We start from the raw sequence: 18,147 nt of genomic DNA on the forward strand, positions 1-18,147 counted from the left end.
AACAACAGTCTTCCTCTCTCTGACGATGAACTACCTCAAATCGTGGATAATTCTAAGAGCTGTGTGATCTGCATGTCTGACGAAAGCAAAGACGATCCCTTCATCAAAGCACCTTGTGGCGCGCACTTTGTCTGCCCAGACGACATAGCCAGCTTCTTCGAACACGCGACCAACGATGAGAGTCTTTATTCTCCAAAATGTTGCAATCGGGTTTTCTTGCTGGATGAGTACAAAGACCACATTCCTGCTGATATAGCATTAGCATATCACAACAAGGAACAAGGCGAGTACTCAATTTTGGCAAAGTACGGTTGCAAACTATCTCCCAAGACTCCTTAGAAGCAACGTCTAACAAAAAAGCAACAGAAATCGACTCTACTGCGCAAATACGTCTTGTGCCCGGTTCCTCCACCCATCGTCCAATGTCAAAGACGCACTCTCCAGCACCACCTACGCAATCTGCAAGGCAGAAGAATGCGGCGGCTGGACATGTGTGCACTGCAAGACACTGCTAGACAAGAACAGCCCAGCACACACATGCGGCTCAAACGATGTAGACGAAAATTTCAAGCAAATAGTCCTCAAAAAAGGATATCAACGCTGCTTCGCCTGTGGCGCAACCGTCGAATTGGCCGAAGCATGCAATCACATCAGGTAACATCCCTTCTCCCATCTGTTTCCCCCCCATGTCCCCCCTTACTACAGCCAACGAAAAAGATATAATAAAAAGGTAGAATTCTTCTTGGCTAACGCAGCACATAGATGCATCTGTGGCATCTCCTTCTGCTACGTCTGCGGCAACCCCTGGGCCGGTTTTCGACACGGCTGCCCCAGATACGGCCCCGCCATCTACGACGCCCAAGGCTACAACCAACTCGGATTCCACCGCGACACTGGGCTTAATCGCGCGGGTCGGACGGGCCCCCAGCAGTATGGGTATTTCGAGCAAATGACGTATGCGGCGCAAGGTCAAATCCAAACCCGAAATCGAGAAGATGCGCGACGGTTTCCGTGGCCGCCGCTGGGGCGTTTGTTTAGGATTTCGATGACGCTGAGTGCGCTGCTTGTTCCGGGAATGGGGCTGCAGGGTAGGATTGCGATTGTGCTGGGTATTGTTATAATTCCGAGTATGTGGGAGTTTCTGCCGACGCCGTTGGGGAATCAGTATTACTATCTTGATGACCTAGATGACGATCTTGGGCTTTGAGATTATTTGGCTTGGATATACGCGATACCCCCTTCTTCTTGTAAGCAGCTATATTAGTTTTCGTTTGATACCAATAATATTGGAGTATTATTGTTTCCGAACGTTCTTCATTTTGACGAAGTACCGGAATCGTGTAGATTTTCCGCTTTACTTCACAAACGTATTCACAGGCAACCTATACACATCAATGGTCCAGTACGGCCTCCTAGTTCCCTCCCACTGATCGCTTCCATGCAATCCAGCTGGGACATTGATTTCCTCCCACTCCGTATCGAAGCCCGCCTCGTACAAATCCATTTCCGCAACCTGCCGCACCGTGTTAGTCATCTTCTCCGGAATAATCACAGGAAAGCACCATACCTTTGTATAAACATCATAGCAAATTTGCCTATCGGCCCCAAGCCCGTTGTACCACCCGAACTTTCCATCTTTCGCTAGCAGCGCAACCACGTACTCCGCAAAGAACTCTTTCAGCGCCTTGTAATCCTCGGCAAAAGTATCATAGTAAATCGCATCAAGCACAACACCCTGCTCAATAAGCTTAGGCAAGATATCCTGCCACCTCCCCTCATGAATCTTAACATTAGGCTTGTCGTACCAGCCCTTCTCGCGGAGTCGCTGGTGTACCTGTGGATGAGCCTCAATGATGTGGTGCTCAGCGGGATCATGCGTTAGGATTGCTGTGTCTACTATACCCATGCCGTGACCTACGTTCTTTTCGTAGGTACGAAGTTAGTGTATGTCTCACATAAATTTCATACATGTATCTCTTACCATCGTGCGAAGGCCTGGTTTGGGGATTAGAGTCTCGGCGTGGCGTTGCATGATTTGCGTTTCCCAGTCCATCATGACGGCATTGTCGCTTTCGTCGAGGAGAATACCAGATTTGTAGCGGAGCTGGCTCTTGAGGTAGGCGTGGTTGTCTAGGGAGACGTCATCAAGGACTTTTTCTGAAGTGGGTTGCTCGACGGGTTTGGCATCTTCCGTGGATATCTTTTGTTTCTTGGCGGCAGGTTGCTCGAGAATTTCGGTGTCTTCTTCGACTTCTTCGGCGGGTTCGCCCATGCCTAAGGCTTCCATTCGGGCGAAGAGAATCTCGGCGCGGACACCGGCTTCGACCATCATGTCGTAGATCTTTTTCTGGCCGAGACGGAGTGCGATGCAGCCTGGGGTTTCGTCTTCCTTGTTAAGATCGTTCCAGATGGCGCCATTCTGGAGGAGTGTTTCCACGGTTTGAACTGCCTCCTCACTCGCCTCCTTGCCTTCTTCGACCTTTCCGCAAGATGCAATTGCTGCGTGAAGCGGGGATGTTGCTACTGTTGCCGTGGGGTCCTGGACGTTTGCGGAGCCGTCCTTGAGCAGGATGTTCAACGCCGGCACATCGTGTCGCTCAGCCGCAGAAATGATGCGCTTGGCTAGCAGAACATCTTCCTCTGTAGCTTGTTCGGCCATTTTTGGTGTATAGTCTATTGACGCCTTTGTCAGGCCAAACTGCAAAGAAACGACTGTGGGGTTGGAACTTTTGTGCAGGGATTAGGATAAGATAAGCGAATGCTAGTGCTTCACTGACATTGCCTGTTTGGGTAAGACATGTCCAAATGAAGCCGACTTCACTGGCGAATGTTAACTTTGAACAATTTTGTGTTTATTATACTAGTACGTAACCCGAGCCGCTGATCAAAACATCCGAATACATCTCTGAAGAAAAGCACGGTAAAAATTACCCAAACAATGTACAGTTTCCGAGAAAAAACATACTGTAGCATGATGATGCATAGTCCAAACAACTGATATACAAGTTGGATGTGTATGCAAATCTATGACACCATCCACCAAGCGCCAACGAGAATCGAAACTAGAACCAAAATGGTCAAGATGCTAGCGCCCGCCTTATCACCAGTAGTAACGACATTGAATGTAATAGGCGTATCGGTCGAAGTGTCACCGGCGTTGGGGTTGCTCTTGGAGATACCGCCCTTGTCCAAGGTCACAGGACCGGGCTTGGTAGTGTACAGCAATGACTGAATAATCTCCATGGCGGACATTTGCTCACCAACACCGAAGCTACCATCGTTGACTCCTCCATCGATCCATCGGAGACCGCATGATGTCTGGTTGGGACCTCCGTTGCACTGCTTGGCAGCAGCTTGGGCAGAGGCCTGGATGAGGGGATTGAGTTGATCACGAGTCCAAGGGGCGACGGCAGCCGTGTATGCGATGAAGCGAGAGAGATAGGCTTTGAAGGAACGCTGGTCGACGTCACACTTGCCATTGTTCTCACATGCAACCTCAGTCATGACGTTATTCTTGAAGAAGACGTTAATTCCATCCATTACACCCTGAACACGGCCACGCCATTTGTCGTTTTGAGTCTATTCATTATTAGCACGTGATCATCGCCAACAAATGTTTATTTGATACTTACCACGTTCCACATGGCGGCAGCGCCAGCCATGTGTATTCCGGCATTGTAGGTCCACTGGATATGGTTAACAGAAGTACAGTTCTGAGTGTCGTCGGTTCCATCGTAGAAATGGTAATCGTCGCTCATGAGTCCAATGGCATGCTCCCAATCCCAGGCCTTCTCAGCCCAATCGGCATATGTGTCATTGCCGAGGTATTTGTAGAGTCTTGCAGCAATGTTGAAGAAGCAGCCATTAGAAATGGTGTTCTTGTAGTTGTAACCGTTGTTGAAAGTGTAGATTTGCCATCGCAGACCTCCACCACACGTACTCGTCTCCCAACGCCTATACTGGGTGTTGAAGACGGCCTGAGCTAGAGACAGCCAAGAGGGCTGGTTGTCTGGGAGATCAGGAAGCTTGTTCTCTGCTGCGGACAGAGCGGCCATTCCCCAGAAGGCTTGGTCATCGTTTCCAAGCGTCTTAGACTGATTTGAAGGCATGAAAGTGCCGTCATCTCCCATCTGGTGCTTCAGAGCTTGCGTGGTGATGGTGTTGTATGTGTCATCGCCAGTATAGTACCAGTAGTCAATGAAGGCATTGAACATGGCACCACACTCCCACCAGTAGTAAGGGTCTGGAAGATTACCAGGGACATCGCCTGGCCGGTCACCAGTGTAGTAAGACCGGAGGTTTATAGCAAGGGCCTTGGCAACCTGCTTGATGGAGTCTACAGATGTTAGTGCGAGATGGTAGGAGGCATGAGGCAGGCAGTCCCACCTGGCGAGTTGATGTCGAGGTCGACTGCTCCTACGCCGGAGAGCAATAGACCCGAGGCGCCAATGGCGCCGAGCGCAGACGTCAGCTTCATGTTAAGTGGTCGGAGGACAATGCGACTTGGAGTCGCAGTCGTCTAGCGGACAAAAGCGAAGAGATTCAAGCGCCAGGCTTGAGGGCGAGCGATGCGCAGTGGTGCCAATACGGCCAAGATGGCCAAGGTGGTAGAACGTGGGGTATGGCAGAAGGGCGTGGCTGGTGTCGAGGATGGAACGAGCGACGGATTCAGGGAGAGCAGAGCAAGCGCAGAGCGTCGAGGGTGGATGGAGAGTGGCGCCTGGAAATGCGAGACAGGGTGGTGCAGCGAGCGTGTTGACGGTAGCAAGAAAGAAACGGGAGATGGCACAAGATCAGCAGCAGAGGGCAGTGGTTGCGAAGACAGAACTCCTGAGCAAGAGAGCAGCGACAGGGCAGAGGCGCAGCGGCGGCGGCGGCCGGAGATATGGGCTAGTCCACGCGTCTTGGCGATCAGGGCAGCACGCCGGCCCACTGGCCCACTGGCCCTCTGCTCCTGTTTCTGCCCTTTGGCGCCTCGTCGCCTTGCTCCACCAGGCCCAGTTGATAGGCGGGCGACTGGCACACCGTCCGCTGTCCTGCTGCAAGGAGCGTCTCGAAGCCATGCTCAGGCACGCGCGATGCAAACACTCGAGCGATGGATGTGGTTATGCTGATGAACGCCTAACGGGATCAAGAAGCTTCGCAAGCTTTCTCGGCGCAACCTGCGTCTAGTGTGCTGCATTTAGAAAACAAAGAAAGAAACGGCCTCGTCATGGCCGCCCTGTTGCCGTGCCAGCAGTCCAGAACCACTGCCCGCCTGCTCGCGCGAAGAAATGTCGTATTCCCTGCGGCTGAGGCACGGGGGGCGGGTGCGTACAGGAGCCCTGTCAGCTTTGCTACGTAACAGCGGCAACAAGGGCAGCGTCTGGAAGTGAAGTGCCGCGAGGCGTGCTGACACAGCGTGCAATCAAGTACGTACACAGGGGAACTGTGACGAGTTGTTGTCTTCGTCTTTGTGCGGGTGTGTCGCATGCTTGGGCGCTGACGAAGACGAGCAGTTGGTGGCCACCCCAGCCACAGGACGAAGCGTAATGCGAGCGGCGAGGGCTGGCGGCGGGTCACGTGAAGTGTGGCGCAGCGGGCCCGAAGCGGACTGGAGCCACCGTTGTGATTGCCGTCAGTTGCATCACGCTGGGAATGCCGTCACCAAGGTAAAATCGTCCGTGGTGCCTGTCAGCTTCTTGCAACAACATCCCATATTCGCTCAAATATTCGCTGTCTCCGAATTTGGTCTTGTTGCGCCAAGTTTCACGCATACCTCCGCCTCAGTGCTCAAACGGTAGCTGACACATTACGCTCGTTCATCCGGGCTGAGCGGGCTCTTGAGTCTTGGTTCTCTCGACCACACCACCTTCTCTCTTCACTCACACCCTCCCGACACCACCCACCCTCCATATCCGCACCACCCGCCACTGTCGCACGCTACCCAGCTTCTCCACAGCATCTCATCTGCAAACATGTCCAACCGTGAGGAACCTCCATATGATCCCTACATTCCCAACAGCGGCCAGCAGAGCGGCCCGCCGGGCGGCCAGCAGAACGGTAATCACCGCACCGCGGCACTTCAAGCTGTACGTCGTCACCCTCCCATCCTGCCAGAACAGAGCGACTCAGTGATGCCTTACACTGGCACGTCCGCAAGAGCACTCGACACAACGTAGCCTGTTTCGAGACTGTTGCGATAGCGACTCCGCTGGTCCGCGCCCTTGGGCAGCACCTGGACCGCCGTGCGCATGTGCGAGCTGCGCAGCTTCAACTGACAGAAACGTGTGTATGCGACATGATCCGCTGACTCGCAGGCCAGGAAATCGACAGCACCGTCGGCATCATGCGCGACAACATCAACAAGGTCTCTGAGCGTGGAGCTCGCCTAGATTCGCTGCAGGACAAGACGGACAACCTTGCTGTCTCTGCCCAAGGTTTCCGAAGGGGCGCCAACCGTGTGCGCAAGCAGATGTGGTGGAAGGATATGAAGATGCGCATGTGCCTGATTGTCGGCATCATCATCCTGCTGATTGTCATCATTGTCCCTTCGGGTAAGCTTGCCCTGGAAGCCCCCCGTTTGTTTGGTTGCCGAGTACTAACACGGCCCACAGTCGTAGCCACGCAAAAGAAATAAGCCCTCCCTATATGAGATACCACGAATTACACACATTAATAATGGCACGGAATGAAGCGAGTCTGTAGGGGGAGAGCCACTGGTGAAGGGGGCGAGTGGCTACGAGTTGCACTATGATCAACGACATCCGTCTCTGTAGGATCTATCTTTAGGCGAATAGGGAGCGATGGGTCGAATTTCTTTCTTGTCTTTGTTTGCACTCGCATGGCTGTGCCGCAATCCTGTAAAGCACGATTTGCATGGAACGGGCCGCTCCTGCTGCGAAGTCTGGTGAGGCTAGTTCCACGCATGATGGCCAGATGAGCAAATGGAGTTTTGTTGTTATATGTACATGCACGGAAGCGTGTCGACATGTGTGACTGTGATGATGATTGTGAGGAAGCCAGGAGCAGCATCCGAGGCCCATGTCAGCTTTAGAGCTAGCCTTGCGGCCGAACAGTGACACAACCAGGTGCCTCCTCTTCCCCCGTCCCCCAGTGCAGCGCAGTGCAGTGCAGTGCAATGCGGGTGCGAGAGGGTGTGTGGGCTGCATGCGGGCGATGCTGGATGACCAATGGCCATTACGCACGCCCCTGGAGCCAGACAAGTGCTCGCTGGCCTAAATGTCTGGGGAAGAAGCGATAACGGCGGCGGGCGGAGCGAATTTTGTTGCTTCGGCGTCATATCACACATCGGCCTGGGTCCCGTTCCTCCAGTCCCCACCGTCCAGTCACGGTAGTCAATTTGTGTCTGATTGAGTAGTCGGCTTGGGCCTGGGTAGCCTCTGCTTCTTGCGAGCACTCACAATCATCATGCAGAGCATTGTACGAGCTGGCCGTGTAGCGGCACGATCCTCCCACCGCGTCCTCACTCCCCAAGCCCGGCGAGCCCTCCCGCGAGCCCTCGTCGCAACCACGACGCCCGCCCGCCTCTATACGTCCTCCAAGGATGGCCGCAACTCGTCCATCTATGCCGCCTTCCTCAACCTGCTGGCTAGCTCCAGCTCCCGCCGCGAAGTCGACCAGTACCTGGGCCAGTTCCGCTCCGTCTCACCACACCAATTCGCCGTAGTCAAAGTCGGAGGCGCCATTCTCACCGACCACCTCGAAGAGCTTTGCTTCGCCCTCCAGCAGCTCCACGCAATTGGCCTGTATCCTATCATCGTCCATGGCGCTGGTCCCCAGATGAACCAGCTACTGCTTGAAGGCGGTGTCGAGCCAGACTTTATTGATGGCATTCGCGTCACGGACAAGAAGACGCTGGGCATTGCCCGCAAGCTCTTCTTGGAGGCAAACATGGACTTGGTCATGACCCTCAAGCGCGATTGGGGTGTCCCTGCACGCCCCATCACCGCTGGTGCGCTGCAGGCGGACTACCTGGACAAGGACAAATGGAAGTATGTTGGCAACATCACCAATGTCAACAGGAGGCAAATCATGGACGCTCTGGAGAACAAGGAGCTCCCCATCCTCTGCTCCATGGGCGAGACAATTGACGGCCAGATCCTCAACATCAACGCCGACGTAGCTGCCGCAGCTTTGGCACGCGAGTTCCAGCCTCTCAAGGTCATCTACCTATCCGAGAAGGGAGGCCTGTTCAATGCCGAGTCCAAGCTCATCCCTCACATCAACCTCGAGGGCGAGTACGATACTTACATGAAGCAGTCGTGGGTCAAGTACGGCACCAAGCTCAAGATTGTGGAGGCAAAGAAGCTCCTAGACGGTCTCCCACGCACTTCCAGCGTTGCCATTACTCACCCATCCAACCTCGGAAAGGAGCTCTTCACCCACACTGGAAGTGGAACTCTCATTCGAAATGGAGGCAGCGTTAAAGAAATCAGCAAGTTTGAGGACTTGGATGTCTCTGCCCTTGTTGAAGGGATTACCAAGAGCCGGGGAGCTGAAGCAAGTGATGCTGTCAACCGATACATCCAAAACTTGAAGAACCGTCCGTTCGAGGTCTTCCATGATGACTCCATGGGCGTTGTCGCTGTCGTGTATCCCCCTACGGCTGAGGGAGAGTTCGCCCAGCTGTCCCACTTCAGCATGACCAAGGACGCCTTTTTGAACAACCTGAACGATTTGGTCTTCCAGCGCATGAAGCAAAAGTACCCCAAGCTCTACTGGATTGTGGATGACCAGTCACAGAACTATGTCAAGTGGCACCTGGAGAAAACGGATGGCTTCCTTCGCCGTGACAAGGAAATCTTTTGCTGGTGGGGAGCAGCCGAGTCCTCAGAAATCTTCTCGCTACTGGAGAACTACCAGAAGCAGGGCCGCAGCATGTTGAAGGACAGCCTTGACGCTCAGTTCCGAAGGGCAGCCGACTTTGTAGCGAGCTTGAAGCAGGGCCAGCAGACACGCGCATACACTACCATTGCTGGTTCGTCTACAAGGCCTGGTCTGAGGTACGCAAAAAATCATTCAGCGCACTCCTTCAAGCAAGCCTCTGTTGATCTTCATCGCTAACCTAACAAGTAGACAAAACAGGTTTGCACCTGCATCAACCCGAGGCTTCGCTACTACCGCAAAGCGCTCCATGGAGACCACTAACCCCAACCCTCCATACGGCATCAAGCACAAGAGCAGGGACTATCCTGCCAAGGTCGCATTGATTGGCGCACGTGGTTACACAGGTCAAGCTCTGATTGAGCTATTTAATAAACATCCCAACATGGACTTGCGCCATGTATCGTCACGTGAGCTTGCTGGCAAGAAGCTCGAAGGCTACACCAAGCGACAGATTACTTATGAGAACCTCTCAGCCGAAGACGTCAAGAAGATGGCTGAGAACGGAGAGGTAGACTGCTGGGTCATGGCTCTTCCTAACGGCGTCTGCAAGCCATTCGTTGATGCAATCAACGAGAGCGGCAAAGATCCCGTCATTGTCGATCTGAGCGCTGACTACCGATTCGACAGCTCCTGGACCTATGGGCTACCAGAAACCGTCAATCGCTCAGAGCTCTCAGACGCCAGGCGGATAGCAAACCCTGGATGCTATGCTACAGCAGCTCAACTTGGCATTGCACCTCTCCTTGAATTCATCGGCGGTCAACCCACTGTTTTTGGTGTTTCTGGCTACTCGGGAGCAGGCACGAAGCCCAGCCCCAAGAACGATGTCAAGAATCTTGAGAACAACCTCATTCCGTACAGCTTGACGGACCACATCCACGAGAAGGAAATCTCACGCCAACTAGGCCTTGAGGTAGCCTTCATCCCCCATGTTGCTGCTTGGTTCCAGGGTATTCACGTAAGTCTTGTCCTAATCTCTCGATTTCAGCACCCATATCACCTGGCCTTGCTAACTTTTTTTACAGCACACAATCTCCATCCCTCTCAACCGCACCATGACCTCCCGGGATATCCGCAATCTGTACCAGGACCGCTATGCCGGCGAGAAGCTAGTCAAGATTGTCGGAGAATCCCCACTTGTCAAGAACATCTCCGGCAAACACGGTGTAGAAATCGGTGGTTTCGCAGTCCACAGCTCCGGAAAGCGTGTCGTCGTCAACGCCACTATTGACAACCTGCTCAAGGGCGCCGCAACCCAGTGCTTGCAGAACATGAACCTTGCACTTGGTTACGGCGAGTACGAAGGCATTCCTTACTAAGCAGAACGACCAGCTGTATTCATCTTTCTTTTTTTGAACTGGCAAAGGGGGGAAGGAGGAATCGGGGAAAGGACATGGTGATTCAGAAAATAGGAAAAACGATGAATTACAATGGCGCATGCATCACAAATGTACTAGACAGACTTTTTTTGCTTCTTTGTTCGTTGGACTTATAGATATATCCAATTCCACGCGTATTTCTATACTGAATTAAGACCCCATCCTTGTTTACTTGTCTGAAAACAATTACTTTGCATCTGAGCTTGGTATAACTACACGTCTAGCAGAAAATATCTGGAGGAGAAGACAGTGTGGCGTCGTCTCGTGTCGTATCGTTGGTGCCTACGTATTTCTCGGCATAAGCATGTATGCATACGTATATATAACTAGTTATAACTATATATAAATATCACATCGTATTTGAGTGTGTTTTTTTATCAAGCACCGTTTCGAGTTCCCCACTATTTATCTTCTTTTTTCTAAGAATAACAATGATGGGTTTGTCACAGGAGTTGATGGTGGCGGGATGGCCCGAGACAGGGGAGTAGGGGTGGTGGGGGAAATGCCAGCGGGCGGTCACAGAGAGATGGCGACGTCATCACGTGGGCTGGACGATTGAATTTCACGAGTCATACTTGCATGCGTGTACATGTGCGAATGTCTCTGGGTATACTTCAATAATCAATATCGAAGGGAGAGGTTTCAAAATGATACTGAGAGGATAGAGTGTGAATTTGGCTTTTTTATCGAGACTTTGTTGGTGGTGTTTTATTGGCTAGAGGTTGACCCGGATAGTCCTTTCTATTTGCTACCACTACGCTACCACGCCACGAAAAACTACCTAGAGCGATGATTAAATTTCAATAGTTGTACTTGCACGCGTGTACATATTTTAACGTCTCTAGGCATGGTTAAATAATCAATATAGAAGGAAGAGTATTTAGATAATACCAAGATGATCGCGTACGCAGATTTAACTTTATATTAAAGCTTGATGCGCGTTGTTTTATTGAATAGGGGCTGATTCGAGTAGACCTTTCTATCTGCTATTCCTATGTTACCACACCATGATAGAAAACAACTACCAAGAGATTAGTAAAATCACGCAGAGTATCACTAAGTGAATAAAGATGGTGAAGAGGTTCGAAAAGTGATTGGATTACTCCTTCCAAACGGCATGTTAGAGACATGGATGAAGACCAACGGGCGACGACGACGTCAAAGGGCAGATAATTCCCAAAACCAGATGCATCGAGCCATCTCACTCGTCTCATTAATCCTAAAGATTCCAAATTCCGCTTTTCTCATGTTGGGCGCTTCGTAGCAGCTTCGATATAAGAAACTGCACTACGATATTCCCAATACAGAAATGTCTAAAAGTACCACACTATCTCTTAAACTCATGCTGCCTCGATTATTTCAGAGACAATGTCAGAAGATATGAGCTTATTGACAGCTTGGAACTCGATAAATGCTGTAGGACAGAGCAGCCTAGAGGGGTAGTGGTGGGGGAGGGAGGCCGGGTGCGTACTAGGTGGGATAATGCTTGGCAGAATCTTGCACACATATATCTTGCACCGCCCACCTCCCACCTCATCACTCCTTTCCTCACTCCCCACTATCACATTACCAACTACTCCCCACAACACCTTTTTTCGAGGCTTGGTATAGTTCCAAGGTCCTTCATAGACCTTAAGCAAAGACTCCCAACTCTTTTCTGATATCACATACTGGCCGCTGGTCTCAGTGATTACCATGCCGTCGCCGTCGCTGCCAATGCAGCAAGTTCAGTCCACATCAAACCCCCCTTCATATCATGAAGAGACCCGTAGATACCGCCAGACAATGTACCATGATAAAGCCGGGGTCCAGATTGCGGAATCTCGTCGTCGCGGTGGGGGTGCCCGCAAGGTCGAGTCACCAACCCAGACATATACCGACTTTGTCCTGTACCCAACGGATAGCATAAAGTCGTCCTCTAGAAGCCACTCTTACGACTCTTCACGTTGCAGTGCACCAAAAGTCAGAGAGAGGGAATCCTACTCAATACCTCACGTGACTTCTGCCAAGCATTCATCCAAAGTCAGGCCGAAACCGGCAATCATACAGAGGGCCCTAGAGCCAAGAAGGAAACTGTCGGGAGAAGAGAAGAGAAGCTTTTACTTTCCTGAAGAACCAACACCTCCTCCAACACCTCGTTTGACTCGACTGCCAACACCAGAGCTTCCCGATCTCAAGGAAGCGCCCTTCTGTGACTGCGGTGTTGGAGTACACGTTGTGAAGCGCTGTAGAATATGCAACAAGGAGGTTGATCTATGGCCCATGTGAAGAGGAGGTGTTCCGTGTTTGAATTTGAGTATATGTTTTTCTGGTTACGCTTCGATACTGAAGCTGGTCTTCTTGTTCTCCGGTTTGGCTGCTTAGCGTTTCGAGTCAACCTTTTGATCACGAAGGTTTGGGATGGGCGAATATCCTCTTCTCGTCTTGTTTCCCTTGGATCGTTGTCGGATTTTACGGATACTATGATTTTGCAAATATTATGAGGCGTTTGGTGTTTGAATCGTCGTTCTGGACATAGCTAGGCAATTTGAGTAGCCATTGTAGTATGGGATCTGTGCAAATCGATAGCGCTAGCGCATGCCTTTCGATCTTGGTGAGAGCCAATGCTGAGCGACTCATTCCTGTGGGCGTTCGCTTTCGACAACAAAGTATTTGCCGGACTTCCGCTCGGCTGAGCCTAGCACATCCCAGTCCTCGACGTCTTTCGCATTGACAGGTGTATTGTCACGCTGTATGCGCTTGTGATGACGTCCCACAACCTTCTCTTTGGCCAATGCATCCTTGAGCGTCTCCAATGTAATTTTTTGTTCTTCTTCCGCAGCCGCAGTTTCGTCGCGTATAGCCCGGAGAGGCTTTATACCAGTAGTGTCCACTTCTTGTATCTTGCCTACAAAGTATAGTTGTGCTGCTAGCGTATCTAGCATCTTCTTCTCTTGCTCTGGCGTCCCCGGGGGCGGGAGAGCTGATAGTCGTAGTAGGTGGTGTAGCTGCTGCGAAGTGACTTGCGGGGCATCGGGAGCACGGGTCTTTGGTGGGAGGAGGGACTCGACGGACCAGGTGGGCTCTGCGAGAAGCTGCTCGAGCTCGCTGGGATGGATGCCGAGGTTTTTCCGTGGGTGTGCAGATTCCTTGGAGTCCTTTTCTAGCCGTAGAGTCGAAGGCGCAAATGACCGTATTTGCAAGCATTGCGTCGGCTTGTAGAGCTTCACAGCCGCAAAGACGCGACGATTTGCCATGATGCGTTTTGGTTCCGTAAAAGGGAACTTCGCTATAAGGAAACAACTTTTCTCACTTTTGTAGTTGAATTTTGTTTCGTTTTCTGAAATCACCGCCCCAAAAAAGCTGAAGCCCAGACGAAACACGAACGGTGTCGTCGCCAAAAGTCCAGTCGTGGTTGAGGCAGCTGCAAAGCACTAGTGCGCCATTGGCGGTGCCCCGCGGGTCTCGCATGGACCAGCCCAGCGTGGGTCGTCATCGCCCATGAAGACAGCAAGCGCAGCCACCTATTCCAACCCAAGTTTCGATACAGTTTCTCTTCTTCTAAAAGATTTCTCATATATCCGCTACTACGCACCGTATATCGCACACTCAGCAAACATGGCCGGTGACCCCAGGGCATTGCTGCGACAGGTGGGGCCTCCTCCTCTTCCGACTCAGCCACCATGCAGACAACTGATATTCGTGTGCTTTACTAGGCAGAGACGTCACTACAGAAGGCATCGGGTGGCTTCAGTTTCTTCGGAGGAAAGCAAGAGAAGTGTAAGGGCTGGCGGATGACATGCGAGTGTTGTAACACTGACGCACGTGACAGACGAGGCAGCCGCCGAACAGTTCATCGCCGCAGCAAATGCGTTTCGAATGCAAAAGATGGGTATGTATATGGAATCCCAAAGATATTGATTGAAGAACTATTCAATTCAGCCTCACTCTGAGATACTAACTGGCTCCAGGCAAGGAAGCCGGTGAAGCCTTCGAGAAAGCAGCATCAGTTCAACGCCAACACCTGAACGAGCCTGACGATGAGGCAAACACTTTGACAGATGCCTTCAGTAGGATTCTCATAGACTGTTTAATATGTATACGTAGCTAATACGATCAGAGGCTTACCGGAAAGATGACCCAGAGGCGGCGGCAAGGTGTCTAGACAAGGCCATTACACACTACTGCAACAAAGGCAACTTCCGCCGCGCAGCTACTCACAAGCAGAATCTCGGCGAACTTTACGAAGTAGAGCTTGGCGACAACATGCGTGCTGCAGCTGCTTACGAAGAGGCAGCTGGTTGGTACGAGAGCGTAAGTCTCCATATACTTATATACCCCCATCGCTCAACGCTTTGAAAGAACATGGACGCTAACACGGACCTAGGACAATGCCGAAGTAATGACCACCCAGACATCCTCTACCTTTTTGGCTAAGACTAACCCTCACTCGCAGGCACTCGCAAACAAGCTCTGGCTCAAGACGGCCGACCTCATTGCCCTAGAAGGCAAAGACTACTACAAGGCCATTGAGCTCTATGAAAAAGTCGCAAAAGCCTCCATCGCTAACAATCTCATGCGCTGGTCCGTCAAAGAATACCTACTCAAGGCTGGTATCTGCCAGTTGTGCACAGGTGACCAAGTTGGCGTCAATACCGCGCTTGAGAAGTACAGGGAGATTGATCCTAGCTTCCAGCAGCAGAGGGAGTATGCGCTACTGGTTGATCTTACGGCGGCGGTGCAGGATGGCGACCAGGAAATGTTTGCCGACAAGGTATGTGATTATTGTGTTTGAGAAGGGAGAAGTGCTAATGTGCGGTGTAGTTATTCCAATTCGATCAGCTGAGCAAGTTGGATAAGTGGAAGACTACGCTTCTGCTGCGGATCAAGAACACGATTGAGGAGGGCGGCGAAGACTTTTCTTAAGAGCGGACCTTGGCAACTTTGGTTCGTTTTCGCGCTGGTTTGGCGTAAGGCTTAAGGGTATGGTGGAGACTTGTATCTCAATTAAATGCTGTCGTGCAGGAGAATACTGCTCACCGAGCTCGTTTCGGTACATTTGACTTGTTCTGCACTAGTCTGCGGTGAGCCTAGCCCATAGACTCACCATATACGTACTTTGGCTGCTCTTTCTTACATAGAGCAGTAATCCAATACAAAGATTATTTGAGCTGTTGTCACTAGAAGCTGTTCTCCTCCACAGGTGATATACAACAGTCAGTACAATGTGGATTGATTGTCTGGTTTTTCTTCTAAAATTCATATCACCATGCCTCCCAGTCGAACGATGAAGTCGGGGACAAGATCGCCCAACACCACCAATATTATGACAGATCCCTTAGTGGAGCATGTCATCCAGGAATGAAGACACTATAGAAGCCCTTTAGCTCCTTATTGCTGATTTTAGAAAACTTCCTCGGCCTCGAGAAGCCGTTCCCTTTCTTTATCCTCTCAATCAGGTCCAGTTTGCGCTGCTTCTCGTAGTAGTTGCCTGCGAAGGCAGCTACTTATCATCCACATAGGCATTGACAACAATGAGTTAGCGTATTTATCCAGTCCTAAATTTTATTTAAAAAATTATATAGTAGCGGTGCTGATGTTTTGTAGTAAAGGTTACTCAGTTTGGTAGGCTAGTAGCCCGCTTAGCCTGGGTTTTCCAGTTTCAACAATCCACCGAGAGAGAGAGAGAGAGCATGGTATTCACGTAAACCAACATTGTTCCAATGACGAAACTGTTCTTATTCATTGAGCTACCTAAAACCATACACGTTCTAGTGTGAGGTGCCTGCTTCAATATGAAGACAAGGCTATGTAAAAGTGGAAATGTGTGTAAAGATTGTCCAATGTCACAGTGGCTACATAATCCGTTCTTCACTTCAACACGAGATGTATGGTGGTGGGGTGGGTGTGCAACTCTACAACTCCATGTTGTCAACAAAAGGCTCAAGACGCTCCTTGAGATCCTCGACATCAAGCTCCTCGCCTTCCCAGAAGACTTGCACGCCACCAGCATTCTTGGGTGGGATGAGAACATCAGAAACCACCTGGATGACACCGTCACTGGCGACACCATCGTGAATAGTAACGCGCGAGAAACCGTTGATTCGGATCTCGGCAAAGGGTCCATAACGCGTGACATCGACGGCGAGGTACTTATCATCCAGCACGGTTGGGAGGTCGTAGTGGTAGTAGTCTGGGCGGTCTTGAGCAGACTCATCGTCGTCGTCATCGGATCCATCGAAAAAGGCATCTGTGTAAAGGGTCTGGTCGACGACCAAGTGGTACTCTAGGAGAGCCTTGAGATACTTCTCGCCGTACTTTGAGAAAAGGAAGGCATTGGCTCGAGTACCGAGCTTCTTGAAAGCGTAGTTGCTTGGAGCGAAGAAGGTGCCGCCGTTGTGCTCGTACTCGGTCGTGTTGAGCCAGTCATATATACCAGTTTTTGTGAGAGCAAGCTCCAGTGTGCTGAAGGAGCCAGGGAGCAGATCGATGATGGTGGCAACATTGGGAGGGGGCACAAGGATGTGGTCGACGCCGTGAACAACGCCGTTAGTTCCAAAGATGTTTACAGCTACAAGGCGGCTGTAGTAGTTGATTGTGGGGCCCTTGAACGTGACTCGGGGAGTCAGACGCTGAGCGTGACCGAGGTTTTTGCTAGTTGTGTACAGAGTAGGGATGGTGAAGCTGTGGAGAACGCGACCAGCAGGGTACAGGCTGTCAGTGACGTGGTACAAGAGGACTTCCTTCAAGAACTCCTTTGATGGCTTTGGGTGATGCTTAGGGATCTTCTCAAAAGCCTCATCCGTCGGAGCAAAAATGGTATAGTTGGCTGCAGTGCCATTCAACAACTCGACGACATCATCAAACTCGTTGATTAGTTTAGCCAGCTTTGTAGTGTACTTGCTCTCGTTGATGAGCTCGTAAACGGTTCGGTTTGGCTTGTCGTGGTGCGGTGGGTGGTGAGGGTTATCGTGGTGTGGCGGATGGTCGGGTTTGCCATGGTGAGGACCATGGGGGTGACCAAGGTCGATGACGTTGTCTTCAAAATCCTCGCTCTCTAGCCATGCCTCGACATCGTAGCCAATATGGTGGAATTTGCTATATGCATCCTGTGCTCCATCCTTGACCTTGCTAAGTGCATCATCAAGGATAGTCTGGGCATTGTCAACAAGCCGCCGTCCCGACTTTTCAATCTTGGAGAAGACTTCGGGTTCGGTAATGACAAAAGCGGTTGCCAAGGGCAGAAGTGGCACAACTCGTGAGAAGCGCATGTTGGCCTGGTAATTGCAGGGTAATTGAGATGACAGGCAGGAGGAGCAGACAGAGGGAGGGTTACAAGTAGTGCCCCAATGGAGCTAAGAGCACGACAAGTCGATTACAACACCACTGCGTAGCAATGGCGCTGAGATATTCGGCCGACTGGTTGGTGCGTGGCAACCCCACAAGTCAGACGAAATCAAGCAGTCTAGACTTGAACGTTATGGCAAAGGACGCACTGAAAGGAAGAGCAGCAAGTGATGGGGAATGCTTGAGTTGAAGACAAGATGTCAACAAAGAAAACAAAGTTCCAGGCTGACACGCGGTGAAGAAAGTCAAATGTAGTGTACGCAGTGGTCCCAGGCTGCAACAAAGGACGCGTCAGTCAATGCTTCCCCGCGGTTCTCGGCGGATGAGACAAGATGACAATGCGCTGACGTGACGTCACCAATCATCAATCTCTCACCTCCCACGCCCATCACTCGATACATTCAGACACAGTTGGGACTGTAACAGCTTCTAGCATACACATGTTTCGTTCTTTGGGTTTCAGGAACATTTTGTTGTGAGCCATGCTGCATTGGACCCAAGAGTGAAGGAATGAAAGATGGAAAGATCACGTGAAAGCGCGCGGCTCTTGGCT

General features: G+C 51.2%; 9 protein-coding genes across 9 annotated transcripts; 5 read left to right on the plus strand and 4 right to left on the minus strand.

Moving 5' to 3' along the window:
* Window positions 1–81: 81 nt before the first annotated feature.
* Window positions 82–913, plus strand: COCSADRAFT_56374 (uncharacterized protein; the record flags this gene model as incomplete). The annotated part of the gene is made up of 3 exons (XM_007696218.1): window positions 82–305; window positions 367–654; window positions 763–913. Coding segments are annotated over 3 exons (663 nt in total), but the record flags the coding sequence as incomplete, so codon positions are not given.
* Window positions 914–981: 68 nt separating this feature from the next.
* COCSADRAFT_105599 (uncharacterized protein) lies at window positions 982–2,704 on the minus strand. The gene is made up of 3 exons (XM_007696465.1): window positions 1,982–2,704; window positions 1,568–1,921; window positions 982–1,513 (listed from the first exon to the last, which is right to left on the minus strand). The coding sequence occupies exons 1-3, from the start codon at window positions 2,657–2,659 to the stop codon at window positions 1,355–1,357; spliced, it is 1,191 nt and encodes a 396-aa protein (XP_007694655.1). The 5' UTR covers window positions 2,660–2,704; the 3' UTR covers window positions 982–1,354.
* Window positions 2,705–2,838: 134 nt separating this feature from the next.
* Window positions 2,839–4,854, minus strand: COCSADRAFT_32024 (glycoside hydrolase family 76 protein). Its single transcript, XM_007695985.1, has 3 exons — window positions 4,387–4,854; window positions 3,633–4,336; window positions 2,839–3,579 (listed from the first exon to the last, which is right to left on the minus strand). Exons 1-3 carry the CDS (start codon window positions 4,475–4,477, stop codon window positions 3,025–3,027), a joined length of 1,350 nt encoding a protein of 449 aa, XP_007694175.1. The 5' UTR covers window positions 4,478–4,854; the 3' UTR covers window positions 2,839–3,024.
* A 781-nt stretch (window positions 4,855–5,635) lies between these two features.
* COCSADRAFT_32025 (uncharacterized protein) lies at window positions 5,636–7,019 on the plus strand. The gene is made up of 3 exons (XM_007695986.1): window positions 5,636–6,071; window positions 6,305–6,536; window positions 6,597–7,019. Exons 1-3 carry the CDS (start codon window positions 5,958–5,960, stop codon window positions 6,617–6,619), a joined length of 369 nt encoding a protein of 122 aa, XP_007694176.1. The 5' UTR covers window positions 5,636–5,957; the 3' UTR covers window positions 6,620–7,019.
* A 223-nt stretch (window positions 7,020–7,242) lies between these two features.
* On the plus strand, window positions 7,243–10,430 carry COCSADRAFT_195121 (uncharacterized protein). The gene is made up of 3 exons (XM_007696466.1): window positions 7,243–9,005; window positions 9,079–9,847; window positions 9,915–10,430. Exons 1-3 carry the CDS (start codon window positions 7,411–7,413, stop codon window positions 10,206–10,208), a joined length of 2,658 nt encoding a protein of 885 aa, XP_007694656.1. The 5' UTR covers window positions 7,243–7,410; the 3' UTR covers window positions 10,209–10,430.
* Window positions 10,431–12,041: 1,611 nt separating this feature from the next.
* Window positions 12,042–12,524, plus strand: COCSADRAFT_60316 (uncharacterized protein; the record flags this gene model as incomplete). Its single annotated transcript, XM_007696224.1, has 1 exon — window positions 12,042–12,524. A coding segment is annotated over one exon (483 nt), but the record flags the coding sequence as incomplete, so codon positions are not given.
* Window positions 12,525–12,709: 185 nt separating this feature from the next.
* COCSADRAFT_208333 (uncharacterized protein) lies at window positions 12,710–13,645 on the minus strand. The gene has a single exon (XM_007696467.1). The coding sequence runs from the start codon at window positions 13,502–13,504 to the stop codon at window positions 12,884–12,886; it is 621 nt and encodes a 206-aa protein (XP_007694657.1). The 5' UTR covers window positions 13,505–13,645; the 3' UTR covers window positions 12,710–12,883.
* A 108-nt stretch (window positions 13,646–13,753) lies between these two features.
* On the plus strand, window positions 13,754–15,462 carry COCSADRAFT_105613 (uncharacterized protein). The gene is made up of 8 exons (XM_007696468.1): window positions 13,754–13,898; window positions 13,964–14,027; window positions 14,080–14,139; window positions 14,219–14,317; window positions 14,368–14,561; window positions 14,635–14,646; window positions 14,704–15,021; window positions 15,072–15,462. Exons 1-8 carry the CDS (start codon window positions 13,866–13,868, stop codon window positions 15,171–15,173), a joined length of 882 nt encoding a protein of 293 aa, XP_007694658.1. The 5' UTR covers window positions 13,754–13,865; the 3' UTR covers window positions 15,174–15,462.
* A 504-nt stretch (window positions 15,463–15,966) lies between these two features.
* Window positions 15,967–17,858, minus strand: COCSADRAFT_32029 (uncharacterized protein). Its single transcript, XM_007695987.1, has one exon. It carries the CDS (start codon window positions 17,516–17,518, stop codon window positions 16,163–16,165), a length of 1,356 nt encoding a protein of 451 aa, XP_007694177.1. The 5' UTR covers window positions 17,519–17,858; the 3' UTR covers window positions 15,967–16,162.
* Between the last annotated feature and the right edge of the window lie 289 nt (window positions 17,859–18,147).

This window comes from Bipolaris sorokiniana (genome assembly GCF_000338995.1).
Source record: "Bipolaris sorokiniana ND90Pr unplaced genomic scaffold COCSAscaffold_1, whole genome shotgun sequence".
NCBI classification, from domain to species: Eukaryota; Fungi; Ascomycota; class Dothideomycetes; order Pleosporales; family Pleosporaceae; genus Bipolaris; species Bipolaris sorokiniana.

Coding starts and splice junctions, on each gene's coding strand:
- COCSADRAFT_32024 (XM_007695985.1), bottom strand. CDS start 4,477: ATGAAGCTGACGTCTGCGCTCGGCGCCATTGGCGCCTCGGGTCTATTG. Junction 4,337..4,386: donor CCTCGACATCAACTCGCCAG/GTGGGACTGCCT, acceptor TAACATCTGTAG/ACTCCATCAAGCAGGTTGCC. Junction 3,580..3,632: donor CTGCCGCCATGTGGAACGTG/GTAAGTATCAAA, acceptor AATAATGAATAG/ACTCAAAACGACAAATGGCG.
- COCSADRAFT_208333 (XM_007696467.1), bottom strand. CDS start 13,504: ATGGCAAATCGTCGCGTCTTTGCGGCTGTGAAGCTCTACAAGCCGACG.
- COCSADRAFT_195121 (XM_007696466.1), top strand. CDS start 7,411: ATGCAGAGCATTGTACGAGCTGGCCGTGTAGCGGCACGATCCTCCCAC. Junction 9,006..9,078: donor TCTACAAGGCCTGGTCTGAG/GTACGCAAAAAA, acceptor CCTAACAAGTAG/ACAAAACAGGTTTGCACCTG. Junction 9,848..9,914: donor CTTGGTTCCAGGGTATTCAC/GTAAGTCTTGTC, acceptor CTTTTTTTACAG/CACACAATCTCCATCCCTCT.
- COCSADRAFT_105599 (XM_007696465.1), bottom strand. CDS start 2,659: ATGGCCGAACAAGCTACAGAGGAAGATGTTCTGCTAGCCAAGCGCATC. Junction 1,922..1,981: donor AACCAGGCCTTCGCACGATG/GTAAGAGATACA, acceptor ACCTACGAAAAG/AACGTAGGTCACGGCATGGG. Junction 1,514..1,567: donor GCTATGATGTTTATACAAAG/GTATGGTGCTTT, acceptor ACGGTGCGGCAG/GTTGCGGAAATGGATTTGTA.
- COCSADRAFT_105613 (XM_007696468.1), top strand. CDS start 13,866: ATGGCCGGTGACCCCAGGGCATTGCTGCGACAG. Junction 14,028..14,079: donor CGGAGGAAAGCAAGAGAAGT/GTAAGGGCTGGC, acceptor CGCACGTGACAG/ACGAGGCAGCCGCCGAACAG. Junction 15,022..15,071: donor AGGAAATGTTTGCCGACAAG/GTATGTGATTAT, acceptor TGTGCGGTGTAG/TTATTCCAATTCGATCAGCT.
- COCSADRAFT_32029 (XM_007695987.1), bottom strand. CDS start 17,518: ATGCGCTTCTCACGAGTTGTGCCACTTCTGCCCTTGGCAACCGCTTTT.
- COCSADRAFT_32025 (XM_007695986.1), top strand. CDS start 5,958: ATGTCCAACCGTGAGGAACCTCCATATGATCCCTACATTCCCAACAGC. Junction 6,072..6,304: donor GCACCGCGGCACTTCAAGCT/GTACGTCGTCAC, acceptor CTCGCAGGCCAG/GAAATCGACAGCACCGTCGG. Junction 6,537..6,596: donor TGTCATCATTGTCCCTTCGG/GTAAGCTTGCCC, acceptor CACGGCCCACAG/TCGTAGCCACGCAAAAGAAA.